The following is a 21,807-nucleotide window of genomic DNA, read 5'->3' as shown; positions in this document are numbered from 1 at the left end:
ATGATGTGGTTCACATTGTTGATTCATTCTTCAGAGAAGTAGTGAGGCTACATGATCTTCTAAAGTATATAGTTTCAAATGGTGAAACTAAGTTTGTTGAGTATTTTGGAAAACCTTTGTGAAGAAATTGAAGATAGGGTTGAATATTTAGTTCTACACATTACCCACAAATTGATGGATAGACTGAAATACAGAATAGAAGTATGAAAACTTGTTAAGGTGCTCAATAGGTGATAAGCTCAAGGGATGAGACTTGATTCTACAACAAGCATAATTTTCTTACAACAATTTTGTGAACAAAAGTACTAGCAAGTCACCATTCCAAATTTTGTATGAGAGTAGCCCAAGGATTGCACCAAAATTGAGGAAGGATTGCACCAAAATTGAGGAAGATAGATCAAGGAGGCAGGACTAGTGTTGAGGAAGAAGACTTTGTTGAACATTTCAAGAACCTAAATGAGGACGTGCATGAACATATCATTTGAATGAACATATAGTATAAGGCTAAGGTAAATCAAAAGGAGGCATAAGGAGTTCCAAGTTGGAGATGAAGTTATTGTGTGCCTAAGAAAAGAACGGTTTCTAGTGGGCACCTGAAGAAATTTAGTCCCTACAGGATTTTGAAGAAACGTGATTCAAAAAATGCATATGAGGTGGAGTTGCTAAATGGAATCCACATTTCTCATGTTTTGAACATTGCAAATTTAACATAGTATCAAGAAGGTGGTATGGGGGATGAATTGATACTAGAGCAATGTTTAATTCCTGCTTAAGAGGAGATTAAAAAATCTTGGACAAACACGTGGTAAGGAGTACTAGAGACGAGTAGTATGAAGAGTACCTAATGAAGTGGAAAGGATGATAATGAAGTGGAAAGGATGACCAGTGGAAGATTTGGCATGGTTATCCAAGGTGGAGGTCGTCCATGTAATTTTCCTCAACAAATTGAGACGTAACAAGTTTACTACTCACGTTAACTCGAATGTCTGATGTAGCAGCATCTGACAATTTTAGAGCAATCATATATCACCCAAAAATATTTCTAGTGATAGTTTATGTTAGATGTTTTTGCATTTATGGATGCCCTTTGCACAAATTAGAGATTCCAATTCTCATATTTTCACTACTACTTTTCTCAATCCTCTTTTCAAGCACATGAAATTGTCAAGCACACGTGAAAATGTAGAAAAATGAGCTATTTTGTTGAAGGGTCATAATTATGAAGAACTAGAAGGTATTACTTTTGAGGAAATGATAATTGAAATTTTAAGAACTGTATAAAAAGAATCAAGTGAAAATGTTTCACCATTTGAATGTTATTCATTTTTAAGTTGTTTGAAGACCTAAAACCCTTTGAAATCATATTTGAGGCACTAAACGACATTGTGTGGCCCGAGAAATGGGGACAATTGTAGGATTTCCATAGTGTTGTAAAGAACTCAAAGAAATTTTTTACTGTGTAAACGGTTCATCAATCAAAGTCTCGAGTCAAAAGTTATGCATTGGACCACTTTTTCTCGAACCTTTTATTTTCGTACTTACTTCTAATTCGAATTCTAGATTTTCTATTTTGGTATCTAGCTGACAAATCTCATAATGTAAATTTCATTCTTGATCCTAACCCTAAATAGGCTATTTAAGACCCTTTGTAGTGAAAAGAGAATTTTGAGTGAGTTTTGATAGAAGGTACTGTAAGAATGCATTTTCCCCAAAATCTTATAATATTGTATCCTAGAAGACATATATTTGAGTCTGTTTAGATTGCAATACATGTAATAACTACTTATTTCATATAATAGCAATTCTTCTTCTTCTTTTTGTGTTCATTTTTACCTCAAGGTGTGCCTCATCAAAGATGAACAATTGATGAACACACTGACTATTAATGACCCATTTTCAACATCCAAAACCAAAGTTCTCTTCATTAAATATTTTCCACTTTAATAGAAATGATCATAATCCCTTCCTTGCTAATAACATATTGTTCAGCTTTCACACCTCCATTAGCAACATAATAACTTATATGTCCCTTCTGTCCAACTCTCTTACATTTTTCTTATGATCTCTAGCAAATTTATCAAGACATCTAGATGCAATATGTCAAATTTTCCCTACATTTAAAGCTTTTTAAAGGTAGTTTTCCTTCATACTTATCGGATCCTTTATGTAGCAACCCTATAATCAAGGCTTCTAGCTCGTCCGGTTTCTTTTCCTCCTCTTTAATTTCTTCCCAATCTTTAGCATATCATCCAAATCTAGCATAACTTGATAAGCTTATAGAGTTGTCATACTCAACCATTCTTTTGGCATTGTTCACAGTTCAATCATTCTTCTATCCTTATTGACTATAGCTTTAAGTGTGGTCTCAATCTGCAAAAGCTCCTTATCAAGGGTAGTCACTCCATGTGCACCAGTCTCCTAATTAATGCTTCCCTAGAGATCTTTCAAATTGTTTTCGACTCTTCGATAGCTTTAAGTGTGGTCTCAATCTTCAAAAGCTCCTTATCAAGGGTAGTCACTCCATATACACCAAGTCTCTAAATTGTTCTCGACTCTTCGATTTTTAACTGTAGCACTTTGGCAAAGATCTCAGAATCTTGTCAATAACCTCATTTTCCTTCAAGGTACCACCAGCACATTTGATTGTACAAACCAAATCATTTATTATCACATAACAAAGACATCAGTTTGATAGGAATATCAATTGATACATTAACATCAGTTGGATTGTTGGATCAGTGTAAGGCAATACCAGAGTGATGCACTGGGAAGGGTGAGACTATTCTAAGCAATTGACTCCGATGTATTGGGAAGGGTAATAATTCTGACTATTCCAAGCAACTGACCGGAAAATCCAGATGAAAGCTGACACAGTCAACATAAATCATATTGGGATATCAAGATGTGTGAAATGCTCAAGGAGGGTGAGCGGAAGACTCAAGATTTGAACGATTGGTCAAGATTAAGAGGCAAAAGATGCACCTAACCACAGTTGTAAAAGGTGGTCTAAAATAAGATGAGTGAATTGAAAAAAGGAAGCTGAGTGCAGAAGTTGCAATCAAGACAGAGCAGAGAAGAGCAAAGAAAAGTTGCAAAAGAGCAGATAACTTATTGGATCTTACAGACAGTGTGTCATAATCTAGATCAGTGATTTCGTTGTGGCCTGACAATTACAACAAACAAATCTATAAATTAGGTGGACCCCAATAGGTTCTAGTTGTAAATCCCTAGTACACGCTAAAGAGATCAGTTGAAATCCTTTAACGAGGCAGATTATGTATCTGTACTTCTAAAATGTACAAATCACTACTGATAGGATGAACCCTCAAAAAGGGTAATTATACTCCTTAAAAGGCAACTCATTTGCTACAGTTGTCACCGTAGTTTCCACCGTCTGTGTAATGATTGCTTTGTTCTTATCTTTATTAGCATCAGTTATATGCTTTACTATTTGAAAGTTAATAATTCAACTTAACATATCGGCGGTATAAGCTTTAAATTACCAGGTTGTCCAAATTTACAGCATTTACATTTAGACCCATCCAAAAATACTAATAGATCTTAGATAATAATTTTATGTCTCAACAGTCATTGATGTTCAACATCAATTATGTTGACCTCCCTAGAAACTTACCCAAAAACAAAAACTGAATAGTTGATATGATTAGCTAATTATCTGTCCTTGAACAGACTGCACAGTCAATACTAGAACGCATGACTTCAGATCATGAAATTGGAATGAAACATTAAGTTTCCACCACAGAAAAAAACGATCACAATTTGGTTGCCCAATTCAGAATCATTCGCCATCTGATACATGGTTATTCATGATATGCAGGCAAAGCACCCTAAAATCTAAACTCCAAAATATGGGCTGAACACAATCTAATTCTTGTGAACAAGATATACTGCTCCCAATGAAATTACAGCTGAAGTGCCTTTCAATTTGATCTTAAGACCATGCCGGAACTCAGTATTCTTTAGGTACATAATTGTCATATCTTTGTTTGTTTAGAGAGACTAAGGTGCACAATGACATGGTATGAAAGTAACATTGACTGTAGCATTCAATCAGCACTTGGACATATAATACAGTGGGAAAATGCATTTAAGATGTGACCTGTCTAGACAAAAATGATGTTTCCCAGAGTTACAGCTATGGGATTAGAGCTTCCCACAATTTAAATATATTTGTGCAGCACTTGTAGAGTTTGTACAAGTGATGCATGCAAATTGAGAAGTATCACATATCCATTGACTGTAACACAGATGAACATTGAACATCTAATTGAACACATCTTCAGTATCGCCCTCTGCATGCTCCCCCTCCTCAAGATTGCAGAACTCCAGAAAGTGTGTGGGTCGATGATCCTCATGGTAAAAATCTCGAGGAGTTCCCAGCTTAACTCCATACTTCATACTTACAGTATGCTTGACACCCATGAAATTGTAATTCCATGGACCATTGTCCGGAACCTGCACATAAATGAGATATAACATGCTTGGATTAGCGATTTTGACTCGAATATTAATTGAATTGCCTCAAATCTGCACAAACACAACTCAACATACAATACCTCAACAACTATGGAACATTTTAAAGCTAACGGTTATATGAACAAGAACACAGATTGTCATTCCATCCAATGTTGTAGGAAAAAACTGTCAGCTGTACAAATTTAAAAAATCTAAAAAACTTATGTTCCACATCAGATGACAGTTACAATTTTAATTTTAAAAATGAAAGTAATCCTAAAATTCTATGGTTTTTGATAATGGTAAAAGAATAGGTTTTTGAAAAAGACTCGAACTCGTTTACAATGAAGTAGCCATAAAGAAGAGGCACAAGTTCCATGAGGTATGGATCAAAACCACCAAAAGACAGTAGGAACAGAAAACAAGAAAAGAAACTGCAAAAACACATCACAGAACCGGATAAACATGGAGGAAGCACCTCCCTTGATATCAACAAGATTCTGCAAGCTTGCAGCAGCCTATCCTTCTCATAAAGAAGTTGACTCAGTCCACAAAAATGACTCCAGGGGGTGGTCCTTGATAACAATGCCAATGGTTTCAGCATTCTGGGCCATAGGTTTAGCTCTCGTTTTCTTGAAGGGCCCTGCATCTCTAAATGTCTTCTTCTTTTTTTAGTTTGTTTTGGAGCACATAGACACTGGTGGCTTAGTTTATACAGGCCTTTTACATAAGGCCACAACATGAGCATAATTTTTGCTCAACTCATACTCATTTGCCTGAACGGTGAAGATTTTCTCCTATTTGGAACGTGGCAGAGAATTTTGCTGATTTCCTTCCAAATCTTATCGTCATGGTCTCTGGCTCCCTCCTTGTCTTTCGTAAAAAACTACTCCGAGGAGAGAGAAAGATTTGAAAGGAGAAAGAAAGTGTGAGGAGAAAGAAGTGTGTGTGTGTGTGTGTGTGAGAGAGAGAGAGAGAGAGTTCAAGGGGAGAGAAAGTGTGAGGAGAGCTCAAGAAAGTGTGAGAGAGAAAGCGATAAGAAAGGTAGCAAGGAAGTTGCAGTAGAGCTTTCAGGCCTATTAAATGAGTTACAAGACATCTTAGGGGTTACCACCAGTAAGGAAATTCATTCATCAAATAGACTGTCCGTGGAGCCATTTATCCTAACAAGGTTGCTCATAAGATGACTTAAATTGAGACTGAGGAGTTGATAAGACAACTTAGGGAATTTCTAAGGATGGGTTTGATTCAGGAGAGTCGAGTCCATGTGCAGTACCTATAGTACTAGCAACAAAGGAAGATGGAGAGTGAAAGATGTATACAGACTCTAGGGTCATAAAAAAGACAACCATTAAATATAGATTTCCCCTACCAAGGATGGATGAGCTCACCACTTCACGAAGATAGACCTCAAGAGTGGTGGGTATCACCAGATTCGGATCAGAGAGGATGATAAATGGAAGATGGCAGTTAAGACCAAACAAGATTTGTATGAGTGGTTAGTCATGCCCTTTGTGCTAACCAATGCACCAAGCACCTTTATGCATCTCATGAATGAGGTAGTGAAGAACTTAATTTTCCTCATTCCAATTAAAACCACTTTTGCAATCTCTGATAATTCCTATATTGGAAAATGTTGAGGGCCTATTCAAATGGTGCAGATTAAAAAGCACATAGGGACACCTGCTACTCTGAGGCTTTCATATTTCATTGGAGTGGACGATTTAAAACTTCGTTTGGTGATTTCCATTTGGTGGTGCTTAGCCTGCCAACAATATTATAATAGATCTTTATCTCACAATGGAAAGTTTGAAAATGGGTATACAAACCCCATGATTCCTGTTGTTGCAAAATGGATTATGGAGAGGTAGCCTGTGGAATTGTGTTGGTGGATCCAACTGTGAATAGGTACAGCCGGTTAATAGTTAATATTGTGTTTGCTTCACTAAATGCAGAGAGAAAACTTGAAGATGAAGTAGGAGTTTTATCGTGACCAATATAAAGGAATAATGTAGTTAGTCATCAATCTCCCCCTCCACAATGGCATCTAAGTTTTCATGATTACAAGGGTACTTCTCTTAAATTACCTCATGAGAGAGAATCTTCTATGAAATTAACTAGTGAATAAATATTCAGAGTAATTATTGTATTCATTTGATATTTTCCCGTTCCAATGGTTTAAGTGTCCACTCCTCGTACCAATGATATTGACCATTATATGCCCCAAAACAGCCTTCAAGTTTAGCAAAATCCATATGATTTAAGTCCTCCGCATCACTGTTGGGAATATGAACAACTTTAGCACAAGATTAAGCCAAAAGGAGCGCTGCTAAGGCTTCAGCATAGTTTTTGAACTGAGAGCCAAATTAAGGGCAAAAGCAGCAAATAACTCTTCTTTGTTTCTCCTAAGCACTCTTTCCACCACTAGCCTGCTCAAAGATCCATCAAATTATGTTTGATTCATCCCACATTAGAAGCAGCCCACATGGTTGTTTTTCTTTTCTAATTTTTTAGATCATCCATATTATCCAAGACAGATCATATGTTCCAAATGGCAACAATTTCTTGTTAAACAAAAGAGAAGAAATTTTTTGGCCTTCAAATTTCAGAAGAAATAACATTCTCCTGTATTGCCTTGTAGATTTTCAAGATCACACAACCTTCCAATGCCTACTTCTGTTTCTAAATCCTATTATTCCCTTTTTCCAATGCCCTCGCAGATGTGTGGAAGGGTGTAGGATGACCAAAAGAAGGGACCATACTGGCAGTCAAAAGCCTGACACTTGCCTAGAATTCCATGCAAAGGTACATTCTATGGATAGATGATTAACAGATTCCTCCTCTTTTTTGCACTCAATGCATATGCTGCCTTGGGAGAAACCTCCTACTTCTCAAATATGGAGGCTTCTTTTGTGCACCAAGCGAACTTCCAAAGAAATGGCAGGCTGCACCAGTCCTGAAGAAACTTGCTGGTATCACCTAGAGGTGCTTTCCTGGTGTTTCTCTAGTTCTATGTTGTTTATCACTGTTTCTCTTCCTTTTTTTATCCTATTGTTTATGGAGGCTTAAATTGTTCCATACCTCATGGAATCTGTTCCTCTTGCTTGATTGGCTACATTTTTTTTAAGGAATTCAGGCTCTTCCATAAACTTGTTCTTTTACAACCATCAAAAACAATGGCAATTTAGAATTATGTTTATTTTGAAAAATAAAAATTATTAATTATCATTTGATGTGGAATCAAAGTTTTCAGATTTCTAAAATTTAACAGGTAACAGTTTTCACTCAATTTAATTGCTTTGCTACTTCATATTTTGAGAGCACATAGCGGAATACACTACCACAAGATCTCTAAAATTCCATTGTTTTTATTTGTGAACTTGCCATCTATACATGGGAGATGCCCAACTAAGAGTTTGCCAAAATTATTTCAACGTTAAAATAAAATAAAGAGGAAATTTGATTGTAACCCAAAATTAAAACTGAAAAAAGAAAAAAGCAAAGGAAGAAATGTAGAAGAAGAGTGTTAAAAATATACCATATAAAAGCCAAGGAAGCGGTCACTCAGAAGCATTTGTACTTTTTCATAATGAGTTGGTAGATATCCATGTGGATTGCTTCCAGTGTCTTTATTAAGACGTCCCCATTCATACCCTGTTGGTGTGAGTTTGTATGCAGTTAAGGAGCAGGAGCCAGGAGTGAAGCTGCATGTTAAAATTATGCATTTTTCTCCATCCCATTGCTTGTTGTTTTCTAGGATTCGGGCATGACTGGTCAAGTCCTGAAGTTCATCAAAAAAACGTTAAGTAACAATTACTTAACATATTTTCACCGTATATAAATAGAACATGCCTTCAAAACTAACAAGTACAGCACCCAACACCACAGACCTGAGGTGATAACTGAGGAAGTTCATTCGGTTGTGTATGCATCCATCCTAAAGGTTCTAGATCATTCAAAAAATCATGCTCGGGCAAAGCTGAGGGTAAATGAACTTGTTGATGTGTGCCCCACTGTGGAGGCATAGATATGCAACGAATTTCCTTCACTTGAGGATTGTCTGGGGGACTTACACCATAGAGATAGCCTGCAATCTGGGTTCTAAGGTCGGCTATGCAAATAAATTTCTTCAATATATTCTTGGGAATGATGTATGTATAACCAGTTTCCTGTTCAAATTACCAAACCAACGATTAGATCAAATCAAAAATATAAAAATCAAATTGACAGAAAAACCAACACATTAATTGTACCTTGATATCATCTGAGTTAACATAGATATGATTGACTCTGAGATAGAGGTTGGTTGCAGATATTGCCCTAACTCGCCAATCTGTTTTAGAACCAAAAGCAGCCTGCTCATATGGACTTGTGGTTGTAACAATCAACTCATCACCATGCACATTTGTAGTTCTAGTTGTAACAGCGGTGAGCTGGCTTGCTTCCTTTGCCTGAAAACAGCATACAGGTCCCAATAAATTCACTTTATTAACATTCATATCAAAATACAAACCGTCATTAATTTACTAGAATTAATGAAAAAGGATCTCTCACCTGTTTCTCTATTTCAGCTATCTGTTGCCTTTGTTGAGAAGGTGGGGTTATTTCAGCTCCAAGTATAATATCTCTAATTTCTGATTGAGTTAATGCAGACGTATTAACATTATTCTTCTTAGCATAGTCGGACAGAATCAGGTCTCTCAAAGCTACTTCCACCTGAATTAGCAATATTCAAAGATTGTTTCAGGATACAGTCCATCTGCTTAATATTTAAACAAAGCAAAAAGTTCATGTACACCTTTTCAAAAAAGAAACCCTACAAAATGATTGAGCTGTAGAACCTCTGTGAAAATATTATGGCTTTACAAGAGGTTTACCTTCATCCATTGATCATCAGAGAGGTTTGGCCAAATGTGATGTGGCTCAGTGACAACTGTCTTGTCAGGTTTCAACAACATCTTTGCTTTCTCATTATTCACATGTAGGGCTCGTAATATCAATATTAAGCGAGAAAATGCAGTGTAAGAGGAGATAGTCTTTAACCAATCGTCATAAATGTTGAAAAGAACCATTTGGGGCTCAGTAGCCTTCAGAATTAGATCACCAAACTTTTCAATTTTTAAGCATGCTTGGAAGGGCAATTGAAGCTCACTGCCTTTGATGACAATGTTGGGAAAGTCAAGTAAGTGAACTTCCAAAGGATCAAGCATCCCCTTACGCGTAACAATTATCTGTTTTGGTTGCTCCTCAACAGGTAATGACCTTACCAATGCAGCTACTTCTTCAGCTGTTTTCCATTTTGCTAGCTGACCAAGCCGCTTCTGCCCTGCCCACACACTAGTATGGATAACCTGCATTATCCAATTTTTTATATACGTTAGAATTATGCCCTTGTAATCCTATCCCCTAAAAAAAAGTTATTTGAGTGACACCTCAAACATTAAAGACAGCAGCACAAACTAAACACAAATGGCATGCTAGAAGGGAAGCAAACCTTCAAAAACAGTTGCCCAGTCCTTGGGTTGAATATGAAAATTGCCCCATTAATGGGCTTTGTTGTAAGATTTCCTTCAAAAGTTTTATGGATAGTGACACGATATACGTTTGTATCATCCACAAACCATATGATTTGGTTGCTGAAGATTTCTCCATAATTTTGGGAAGATAAGTACGGTTCTGTGGGCTCAGAAGAATAAAGCTGTAGACCTTTTCTTATGCGCTCCCTCAATACATAAAGTGCAGGATTTGACTGCAAAAATTTTAGAATATATACATGAGCAATTCAAAACATAGAAGAAATGATATTGTATGGAATTCATCACATCATATGATACTACTGATTCACCTTCATTATTTTATTCATAGCTTGGGCTAGAAGAGGCTTTGAACCAGGAAACCAATTACCAAATGCAGAGTGTAGATTGTAGGCGAGATCAATGGCAATCATTACACCTGAAAAAAAATTGACTCAGCTTTAGCTCTTCAACATTTCAAAATTGAAATCTATCTTGACCTTGAATTTCACAATAAAAGCAAACATAATCTACATGATTCCTCAGGATGCTCTCTTATAATGTAGCTCTAGTATTTAAAGATATAGATGCTATTTTAACAATAATTTCCAGAGGTGCATACCTGTAGGGGATGGATAAATGGACATGTTGTCTGTTGTATAATCCAAAAACTTGGCTCTTGTATATCTCTCTATGTCATGGGAATCATAGTCACCCCAACGAAGTTGCACATCAATCCAATATTTATTACTTGCCTTCTGATCAAAAACATCCTTTGACTCAGCAACAAGGCTAGGTTTACACATTGGCCATTTATAAGCCGCAAAGAGAAGAATATCAGCACAAGAGCTGTTCATCTTATAACTTTTACGAGGATGTATAGTTTCCTTTTGGACGGTCTCAATTTCCAAAGCATCCAACTCTTGGTCAAGAACCTGACAGAGATCCATAACAACACTCTCATGTACTTTCTGCCACAGATGAGCTCTAAATATCTGTATTAATGATATTTTCAGTGTTGGGATTTTCCCATGCATGAAAATTCCCGTCAAATCTAGCTGCACTTGGAAACCCACATAAACATTGGCACGATTTATGGTAGGAGACCACCAGAGAGTAAATCTTCGATTTGGAATTTGATTCAGCCCTGATCTTTGTGCATTTGTCAGCTTTTTGTATTTCATTGACTCCTCAAAACCGGATGCTTTTTCCCAAAACAAACCTTCCCATGTTGGAAAGCTTCATCACACAAGGAAGGAAGCATCAGAAAAATGTCCAACAAGATTTAGAAATGGTCAAGAATTAGAAATAGTCACTACCTGAAAGGCAATCTTATATACCCATCAAAAAAACACAAACCTGGAAGTAAGGGAATAGGACAAGGATTAGAGCTTACTATGTTCCCTTGAAGAGAGTATGCTCCAGAATACCTTCAACTCCTCCAAGTGCCTGAATAACATCTGTTCGATAATTATTCAAATTCCACAGCTTCCCATCATGGCGCTGATGGGTCCACCAAAATGGATTTTGCTTCAAAACCTGATACTGTTTAAAGTCTGTTCGTACCCTCCATCCTTTATCATATGCTAGTGTATGCCTATCTTTCTGAAAGAGAGTATTAATACGAGGGATACCTCTATCCCATGAGTCCTGCAACAACCAAAAAAATGAGTACCATGAATTTGGCAGATTCAGTAATCAAAGCCTCGGAAAGTAAATAGTGAAAGGATACCTCAAGATCCTCAAGTGTTAACCGCCTATTCTGAGCCTGTGCCTCTTGCCTTTTTAAAGCATATTCTGCCCAGACACGTTGAGAATCTATGAACTCACTTTCCCAGGGCTGCAATACAACACACTTTTGAGTTAAACCCCTAAAAGCTAAACATAGAATGATACAGAAAAGACAATTGTCAATTTTTTACCTGTATGTATCGATATAAATTAGGAATAAGTTGATCTTCTTCATGGCTCATACCACTACGGAAATGTGTTACACCAACATCTGTCTGTTGGCTATAACGCAAGTCACTTTGAGGAATCAAAATATGTCCCATAGACAACATTCCCAGTCCTCCAATTTCTTTGGGTGTATAGAAGATGACAGGAGGAAACCTAGTCCACAAAAAATCATACATCACAATGAAAATGCATATCTAACCAACTTCAAATTTGTCTCTGCATGTCCTTTGTACAATAACTTGTGTGACATACCTGCTAGGCATCTTGGAATTCAAACCAATTTTAATGCGAGTTTGAATTTTATTTTCACATTTCACTAGGAGATCAAGAAGCTCTTGTGTATGGACAGTTGCTTCACGGAAGTATGTCATAAGCCCTGCAGAGCTCAAAAAATAGATAAGCAACCATAAAATAAAACCCTGACAATATCTAAAAACTAAAAAGTACTATGGAAGACCCTATAAAAACCACACAATATTTATAACTAAGTTGAACAAGGAACTATGCAAGCAACGAGAAGATAGTACAGAGTGCATCAGGCATTTACAAGTAAAACATCTACCTATAAGTGCAGTATTCCACTTGTTTACGATTTTTGTGAAAGTTGTTGATCCTGATGACATGAGGATCTGCCTAACACGATTCTCAAACACCTTCATGTGTTCATCATCAACACGCAAGAAAGCAACAGCGGTGCGCTCTTTAGTTTGTTCATTTTGCAGATTCCAGACTCCATCCTTTAAGTTGCTGAATGCTTCTTGAGTCATTCTTATCTTAGGCAATATACGAACTTCAAATCCACACCTACATGTGATGCATAACTAGCTATGAATATTTTACATAATTCATGTAAAAAGGAACTACTTGACAAAAATAGAAATAAAAGACCTAGATGAGTTGTGTAGACATACATGCTGAAAAGCAAATTAGGATTGTCCTTGCTGTACACAGAGACAAAACTGTTCTCCCACTCTAATGTTGTTATACTACGGGGAAGTCTGTTCTTTATATCCCAAAATACACTCCTTCCAAGATTAACTGCAATGCATGAAAAATATTTGCTATGTAAATACAAACTGCAATATAACTTGATTTAACCAAAAAACCAAAATAAAAAATGAAAATTAATATTACCATCATGTTTCATCAGCCTCATTCGAGCATCTCTAGGCCAGCACTTCTTATTGTTATAACCAACCATGTTTTCATTATTTGGATCCGGATGTTCAGTAAGGTAACGCTGAATAAGATCTCTTGCTTCTTCATGAGTGAATCTAAAAAGCATGTGCACCTTTTCAATATATCGGGAATATAATCTTATTGGATGCCTCGTCTCCACTTTTGTATCCCAGTAAGTAATGAACTCATTTGGCATCTGTGGGGAACCAGCTATTTCACTTGCCCGAGTCAAACCAAGAACCAGGAGATCAAGAACAAGACCATAATATTGCACAACAAAAGATGCAAACTGAAGGCCTCGTATTAAGCCATATGAATTTGTATGGCTCATATCTTTGTATGATAAAACCACATTGTTCTTTGCAGTGACATAATCAGCAATATTATGATCAAGCACCAAACGCAAAAGCCTGCAAATTGGATTCATTTTGAATGACATAATCAGAACATCATCAAGAAATTATGTTTTGTATTTGTGTTTTTTCCTAGAATAAAAATCACAATGCAAAAGATAATAACACACCTGTTCAACATTGTAAGATCTATCTTTTCAAAGAACTTCTCAAATTTTGTCTGTAGCATCACGACACATTGGCCCTCACTAGTATCCCATATATCTTGTAAATTATTTATACCTTGACACCATTTATAAACCAACAGAGGAGGTGGCTCTGAATCTGCAGGTTTAATCCAATTTGGAAACAGATGGCGTTTGTCCCCTTCATACCAGAGATACTGATCAAGATATGCATCTGTGATTTTCTCCAGAGGTTCAATTTCATAAACAGGAATCAGATAGCTGTACAAGTCCATAAACTCAATTCCTACCTGCAGCATGTAGCCCATAGTTAGCCATTAAACATATAGAAGCAATATCTCAATCTGAACAATACTTATGGCAGTAATGGTTAAAAGCTTAGCTTACTTCTTTAAAGGAGCGTTGAGTAAGCAGATGACGTTTAATACGTGATAAAGCTTCATGAGGATTGTCATATGCCTGTTCAATAAGACCTAGCTCTTCTCTCTGCTGCTGATTTAATCTGACCGCAACACTGTAAGACTCTTTCAACCGCTCCAATGCCAGTATCAGAAGTTTGGTATCATGCTTATATGACAATGGTGGAAAAGGAATAGGAGAAAACTTTCTAGATTCTAGCCAATGCACTGTAGTGGTATAGATAGCCACAGCTTCCTCTGGTGTCACATATGGACCATCTTTCAAGTAATTATGTTGCCGTTCCTGCAGGAAATAACCAAATCGATAAGCCATGAGAACTGTTGAAGCTCCAAGTTTACCAAACATGCCTTATACTTGTCAAGTATTTAAACACAAACAAAGCACAAGGAACTGTTTGTCTCAAATAAGATTAAGAACAAATACCTGTTCTGCTTTAAGCCATAGACGTGTGAGCCTTCCCAGGTTTTTACGACAAACTGTCTTGTCCACAGTTGCACCACGCCGAATACGTTCACGATTATAGTGTGCAACATTTGTCCACCAATCTGCTTTAGATTTAACATAACGAAGAATCATATTCTCAATAGGCACTGGCAAACCTGGTACCTACAGTATCAAAGCAACTGTCTATTAGTAAACAATGAACATGCAATAGTAGTAAATAGAGAGAATCAAGAAGAATATAAAGCATTGTAGTTAAAGTACCTTCCAAGGGATGTTTGCCTTCCAACAACGCCACGCTTCACTCAGATGCTGCAAGATAGTACGAGCTTTGTTCTGTTTGATACCCTCTGTAACAGTACCATCAATTATGTAAGAATATCATATGACAGGGCATCTAAAGAAAGTTTGATAAATTCATCATAGAACAAAAATGAACTTCTGTGTCAAATAGAGCGAGGAATTTTTTAACCAACTGCAGATCAATGTTATCATACAATCTCAAGAAGAGTATTCGATCCCTAAAGAACTAAGAAAAGATTAGTATAAAAAAAATTGAGAACCCTCGTTGAGAAAAAAAAAAGCATGGCTGACACTTTCAACTAAATGATTTCTTCTAGTGAAGGATTTCTAGCAGTAACCTGCTCTCTTTTTATCAATCAAATAAAAAAAATGGAATTTAGAATATATCAATAAAAAGACTGGCATTTCTCAGAATTACCTGGCATTGCATCAAGAACATCATGCATGACAGCTGCTCTAAGTTCCAAGTCAAAATGACTTTCAACCCTTTGTTTGGTCACGGTCTTTGCTACTCCCTTTGAATGACGGCCTTCAAACTGTCTTGCAAGCAAGTTCCCAAGCCATCTTTCCAACAATGGCACAATACCACGTAGGAAAAACAACCACACCCTCCACATTGGAGCCCAGAAACCACAACCAGGCCCCTTCCCAACAGGTCCAGTATTAAAGCGATAGTAAATTAAATGCTTTAAATCCTTGCACATCCTGATTTGTCGCATCAAACGATACTTGTAACGATACATACCAGTCAACTGCCCTACATGTGAAAATGTATACTGCAATCCATCTGCCAACTGAAAAGCATCTACATTTCCCAGCCGAAATTGTATATTGGCATCCACAACAAGCTTTGTTAATCTCAGAATCTCACGACACAAGTGAAAAGCATTTCCAAATCGTGATTTTTTACGCTCTTTGGTTGTGAGTGTCTTCACAGGTTTCAGATTGAAATTATAATCTAGATGAAGATAATTCAAGTTCTTTCGATGAATAAGAAGATTCAGCATGTTGTATCCCTGCCTGCAAACCTGGAGTCCTGCCTCTGCCCAGTCCAACTCAGTTGTCTGGAAAAACTTAGTAGCTTGGAGGGAACGGAACAAGTACTTCTTTTTCTGAGCCTTTGGTGGCCTATGGTGCAGTTCATTCAATACATAACACTTCAACAGCTTCTGATAGCTCACTCGAACCTTCACTGGATATGTGGGAGGACTGAATCACAATAAAATTCAAAGAAATTATTTAATAATGAATCTAAAGATTTATAAGTGTGTGATTAACCAAAGAAATACAACATTATGATAACATACCAGTGCTCTTTATACCAATCGGAAACAAGAGGAATGTCCTCAGCTCGTCGTGTCCGACCTGATCTCATATTGAAAGGTCGTGGAGCAAATAATAATGAGATACCTGCAGCTGTTGTATCCGTATAAAGTGGTGTATTATACAACAATGGTTCAACAGCTTCTGGAAGAAAGAAGTCGTCATCATCTTCTTCTTCATAAGTTTTCTTATCCCGACGATCTGTCCTATGAAAGGAAATTGGATGGATCAAAGGATCAAAATAAAAGGCTGGTAAATCAGGATCTTCTGTCTTTATGTACATGACCATAGGAGTATGGTATACACAAAGCCTCACTTTCCTTGGCCTGTTGTTGTAGAGATGAGGAAATGCAATTCGATACTCTGTCCGAAGTGGAGAACGGATAATAAGCTTATTGATATCATTAAACTCATTCCAGTCCTCATCACCTTTCTCCATATCACGGTACAAAGGTTCAAACTTTGGACCACCTGTTGATAGAAAAGATATATAAGCCCAGATGGGAACTTATCAATTACCAAAAAAAGGAAAGAAACAACTATAATTTAGGCCCAATAATCAAATTAATTATATGATGCATGATACCTGGTATGCACATGTTCAATGCTTTTGCAGTGAAAAATGATTCCATATCAAAAAGATAGAAATAATTCTTGTCAATCAAATCAGAAAGCAGCTGCCCTGCAAGTCGGTGCAAAGTTGCCATGATTGGAAGTGACAGCTGCCACCTTCTATAACTAGGACCATTGATAAGTTTTGTTTTCACCAGAGGCTTGTGATCATAAAACCATGTACAAACAGCAGAATCTTCTTCCTCATCAAGCTCCAGTTGGATAGGTTCCAAAGGATCCACATCTAACAAATTGTCTGCATAATCTAAAGGTGGTTCTTCATCATCAAATGGTGGAAAGCGCATTCTTTTAAAATGTCGCCTATCTCTTTTCTCTCTCCGCATCATGATCCACATTGTACCCCACTGTAGACAAGCCTCCAATCAGGTTTTACAATTGACGAAAAGAGGGAGAAAGCATGAAACAAGGAAAAAGTTTTTGAAAAAAAAAATTAAAAACAGCTTTACCTGAGCCATGAATATTGGTTCGACAACCCAGGGTATTTCATTAACAAATGTAATAGCCCCAGTAATATGATATAACACCTTCACATCTCGGACCTTTACAGACATTTTTCACACAAACCAAATGATAAGCAAAAACTTCAGGACAATATATAAATAAGCACTGTAATATGCACAAATTCAATACAGGGTGTAAGCATAATACCTGCTCCCAGGGCATAGGCATGTTTTCAAGAAGCTTGTACACTGCATGAGGAACAAATTTAAGTGCTCCAAGATAGACACGTTTATCATGTCGATATTTTTTTGAAGACATATCTCCATGATCTCTGTCAATATCCAAAACATCAGATACTTAGAGAGAATTAACAAGAAATTGTAACATTCATATGTAGTCGAAGCAAGAGTATGGTTTTGAAGGAAATTGAGCATCTCAAAACAGAGTTTGATGTACGTTTGATTAACCTAGTCCACTTATTCATACTTTGCTAGATACTGCAAAATGAATAAATAAATAAAGCACCCAGGTCAAGACATTTTGTTGACTTTTCATGTCCAAAATCAACTCAAATTTTATCACTACTCTATAGCAACACCACTTAAAGCTGTATACTTTAGACACTGGCATGAACAATGGCATGAAACATCTCAAACCAAAAAACTCCTGTCATATAACCAACAGGTGTAATTGGAACCATAATTGGGAGGCTCGATGGGTACTAGCCACCTTTCTTTGCCTACTAAGTAACAAGAAATTGTAACATTCATATGTAGTCGAAGCAAGAGTATGGTTTTGAAGGAAATTGAGCATCTCAAAACAGAGTTTGATGTACGTTTGATTAACCTAGTCCACTTATTCATACTTTGCTAGATACTGCAAAATGAATAAATAAATAAAGCAACCAGGTCAAGAAATTTTGTTGACTTTCATGTCCAAAATCAACTCAAATTTTATCACTACTCTATAGCAACACCACTTAAAGCTGTATACTTTAGACACTGGCATGAACAATAGCATGAAACATCTCAAACCAAAAAACGCCTGTCATATAACCAACAGGTGTTAATTGGAACCATAGTTGGGAGGCTCGATGGGTACTAGCCACCTTTCTTTGCCTGCTAAGTAACTCAACCAAAACCTTGAAGAACTTTACAGCCAACTTCCTGTCTAGCGATTCACAAAAACTGACCAAGTCTATACAAAAGCCTTGCCCGGAAGCGGCTGGGATGCAGGAAAGGCACAAAAAAAAATCACTTTCTCAGTTAAGGGAAAAGCTAACACACCCCTGACTTCATCACAAAACATTCCAGCATACGTTTGAGCTAAGTACAGGAATTTTTAGGCAACTTTGAAATTTAAGGGCAGTTTCAAAAAACCAATGGCAGATGACTAAAGTTTTTTTGTTTGTTGCAAGCATTTAAATTCAATGAAGCTGCTAAAATCTAGCATGTAGAATGTAAACAATTCATTTTGTCATGGTATTTAGTAGTATTTACAGTTTAACTTCTAAAAACTGCATGAACGAACTTTGTTTGTTCACTTATGCTTCACTTTTTATATGAAATCACTATTTTTTTGTATCAATTAATTATTTTTTTAATTTACATTTTTGGGGAGATAAAATCACTAGGTTACACAATTTTTTTGCTATTTTTTGTTTTTAAAATTAAAATGTTGTACTTTGTACTCTGTAGGTTAGAAATGGGGGCCAATAAAGAACCCACCTTGTACTTGTAGGTCAGAAATGGGGATCAACACAGAACCCTTGGCCTCTGGAACAACTCCCACTCCACTTAGGATAGGCTCAACAGTTGATGGCGGTTACTAGAACTCACCCCCATAGCACTAGAGACCTTGATTGGAAAAACGTAGGACACAAACCTGAGGCAATAATTGCATTAGATTTTTAAACTTATATTTCAAAGTCCTCAATTGCCTAAACTGCCATCTTGTAGGCATTCCTCATCACGATGCCAAGCAGTACGACAACACCACAGAAGTGATGAAACAAGACATGAATGCTTTGCATTAATGGAAGGAAAAAAACTACAAAAGAAGGCAAGAGCAACCATAGCAGCATCGATAGCTAGTGCTCGTGGTCCTCAATCACAAGCAGAAACAGACAAAGATACAATGTTTGAACTTTGAAGGCATAGTGAGCTTCATTTGTAGTCAATGCATACAAAGCACAATGACATCCACTTCATCTACTTCAAGCCGAGCACCTACACAGACACCACATTTTTTTGGTAAACAAAACCATACATAGAGCACAACCATCATTGACAAGTACGAGGTGGAACAAGGTATGTGCCAGTCATAGCTTTTTGTACACAAAACCATACTTAGAGCACAACCGTCATTGATAGGTAAAAGGTGAAACAAGGTATGTGCCGATTTTTGGTACTTCAAGAACCTTCCCTTCAATGCAGCAAACAATCCTTAGAGAAAGAATTGGGTAATTGTGTTGACAGTCACTAGAAAAAGCTACACGGCACCTTCTTGAAAGACTCAAATGCAAAGTTGCTCATAGATGCAACCAAAGAGGGAAAGTTAGCTATGCAGAACAATAGAACCAGTGCAAATAGTATGTTTGCAATAGTCTTTTATAAGAGTGAACTGAAAAAAAGACCCACACCCTTATGAACATTCCATAGCTTTGAATGGTTAGATAATTTTTTTAAGTCAATTAATGCCTCTAACAAAGTAAAAAAACAAAAAGCTTTTAGTCTAATGTTGGAAAAAGTTGCCTTAGATGTAGACATAGAGAATGTGGCGCAAATTATAACTAACAATGCAATGGTGTATGTGACAGTTAAGAGATTGCTCCAAAAGAGACATTTGACACTTTTTTTGAACCCCTTCCCATGACCTTGTTTTGAAGACATAAGCAAAATTAAGAAGTTGCAAGAAACATTAAAAAAATTATTTATAATCACCCTTTTCATGAGAGATCACAACAAAAGGCATGAGTTGGTCCAATCAAGGGTTACAAGTTTTGCATAGATCTTCTTCATATTTTGAAGTATTGCTGGTTTATTGATTTCTTTGAAGCAAATGTTTGTGAGTCAAGCATGGCTAGACTTATCATATTCAGAAAAGTAAAGCAAAAAGGATTGCAAGTAGCCTTTGATAAAATCTTTGCACAAGAAGCTACAAGATGGTTTTGATTTAAAATTCAAATTGAATAATATTATTTTTAAATGTTAAATTTATTTACTATATTATAAATTTTAAGCTTTTATTTGTATTTGTAGAAGTTGAAACCCTTAGTGTTTTGCGCTAGCTGGATGGGAATAAAAACTAATTGGGTACATTCATGAGGCCATTGATAGGGCAAAGAGTCCATCTAAAACTATTATGAGGGAGATAGACTTCTATGTGATCCCATATGGGAGATTAATTGATAGGAGATGGAAAAGCCAAATCCACCAACCCAACCATGTAGAGATAACTCAACCCTTTATGTTTTTATTTAAATGCATTTGCAAATCCTAATAGAGAGGTTGTAGAGACCTCATAATGTGCATTGAGAGGATTAACCAGAGGTTGAGGTGAGAGACTTAGTGATCAAGAATTGCAAAATTACAAGACTGGTACATGCAAGCTCTTTTCTTCAATACTAGCTCTCCAAGGAAAACAATCAACAAGCAAAATCAATACTCAAATCTTATCATCACACACATCTAACAATTTGGAAATTTGAAATTTATAAGTAGTGATAAAAATATGGTTTGCTTGCTAGCTCTTAAATATCTTCTTATGTAGTTCCTTGTTTTGTAGCTCTTCAAAGATTAGCCCTCTACATTTTGTGTCAACCTTGTAATGCATCTTGCTATGAGACCATTCATACAAATGAGTGGACTAAATCAACTCAAAAATGTGTCAATGACTTTGCCTTTGTACAATACAACCTATGGCTTCACACAAGAAAATTAATAGACAAAGCATAGGAGGTCATTCATTTGGATACCATTGATCCTTGCAGCCATTAGATGTAGCAAGATGTAGCAGGATGGAGAGACCTCGTTGTAACTAGAGACAAGATTCTTGATTTCGAGAGATAGTCCATATATTACTATAATAGAAGTTATTGGATTGTCATTGGATGGCATTGATGAGACAAAGGAGACTTTAGCATCTAGGAGCAAGATGGAGAACAGGCTTAAATCCCCAAGCACAACCTTCTGTGCCAAGCAAAGAGCTGCATGAAAATGCAAGGATTAAAACATCTCTGGAAGTTTTCATAGTGTGATGTAAATATCAGGATTTAACTGTGTGATTTTGAGTCAAACTCATTGACCCATGTTTCATGAGTAGTGATTCAACATGAATCCATCTCTCATGAGAATAAATGGAACACTTAGCACTCATTGGATCTAGGTGATGCTCATAGGGGTGAAGCACCGGGACTTCCCGAGAGGTCACCCATCCCAGTACTACTCCAGCTTGAGCGCGCTTAACTACAGAGTTTCCTCTATAGTTAAACCCAAAGCTTGCAACCCCATTTGCATATAGTTGACGACAAGTCTTTTTTCAGCAATGATCTGACCATTCTCATCCTTTTTGGAGACATAC

At 36.7% G+C, this 21,807-nt stretch overlaps 1 protein-coding gene across 1 annotated transcript in view; it reads right to left on the bottom strand.

Moving 5' to 3' along the window:
* Nucleotides 1–3,719: 3,719 nt before the first annotated feature.
* Nucleotides 3,720–21,807, bottom strand: part of LOC149567404 (pre-mRNA-processing-splicing factor 8A) — a 33,844-nt gene continuing 15,756 nt past the window's right edge. The window contains exons 2-26 of the mRNA XM_089820582.1: nucleotides 17,434–17,557; nucleotides 17,232–17,324; nucleotides 16,739–17,129; nucleotides 16,137–16,623; nucleotides 15,248–16,038; nucleotides 14,791–14,876; nucleotides 14,509–14,691; nucleotides 14,053–14,367; nucleotides 13,651–13,955; nucleotides 13,083–13,537; nucleotides 12,860–12,986; nucleotides 12,511–12,752; nucleotides 12,201–12,324; nucleotides 11,912–12,101; nucleotides 11,722–11,829; nucleotides 11,386–11,639; nucleotides 10,612–11,228; nucleotides 10,322–10,428; nucleotides 9,971–10,225; nucleotides 9,354–9,827; nucleotides 9,031–9,192; nucleotides 8,730–8,927; nucleotides 8,367–8,645; nucleotides 8,015–8,257; nucleotides 3,720–4,476 (exon numbers count right to left, since the gene is read on the bottom strand). Of these exons, the coding sequence (XP_089676708.1) occupies nucleotides 4,285–4,476; nucleotides 8,015–8,257; nucleotides 8,367–8,645; nucleotides 8,730–8,927; nucleotides 9,031–9,192; nucleotides 9,354–9,827; nucleotides 9,971–10,225; nucleotides 10,322–10,428; nucleotides 10,612–11,228; nucleotides 11,386–11,639; nucleotides 11,722–11,829; nucleotides 11,912–12,101; nucleotides 12,201–12,324; nucleotides 12,511–12,752; nucleotides 12,860–12,986; nucleotides 13,083–13,537; nucleotides 13,651–13,955; nucleotides 14,053–14,367; nucleotides 14,509–14,691; nucleotides 14,791–14,876; nucleotides 15,248–16,038; nucleotides 16,137–16,623; nucleotides 16,739–17,129; nucleotides 17,232–17,324; nucleotides 17,434–17,557 (6,802 nt within the window). The 3' untranslated portion in view covers nucleotides 3,720–4,284. The remainder of the gene's footprint in view (nucleotides 4,477–8,014; nucleotides 8,258–8,366; nucleotides 8,646–8,729; nucleotides 8,928–9,030; nucleotides 9,193–9,353; nucleotides 9,828–9,970; nucleotides 10,226–10,321; nucleotides 10,429–10,611; nucleotides 11,229–11,385; nucleotides 11,640–11,721; nucleotides 11,830–11,911; nucleotides 12,102–12,200; nucleotides 12,325–12,510; nucleotides 12,753–12,859; nucleotides 12,987–13,082; nucleotides 13,538–13,650; nucleotides 13,956–14,052; nucleotides 14,368–14,508; nucleotides 14,692–14,790; nucleotides 14,877–15,247; nucleotides 16,039–16,136; nucleotides 16,624–16,738; nucleotides 17,130–17,231; nucleotides 17,325–17,433; nucleotides 17,558–21,807) is intronic.

This window comes from Cupressus sempervirens, chromosome 3 (genome assembly GCF_028749045.1).
Source record: "Cupressus sempervirens isolate cs-2001-9-10 chromosome 3, ASM2874904v1, whole genome shotgun sequence".
Lineage (NCBI taxonomy): Eukaryota > Viridiplantae > Streptophyta > Pinopsida > Cupressales > Cupressaceae > Cupressus > Cupressus sempervirens.
The sequence above is the reverse complement of the archived record's forward strand: the minus strand, read 5'-3'. Positions and strand labels throughout refer to the sequence as shown.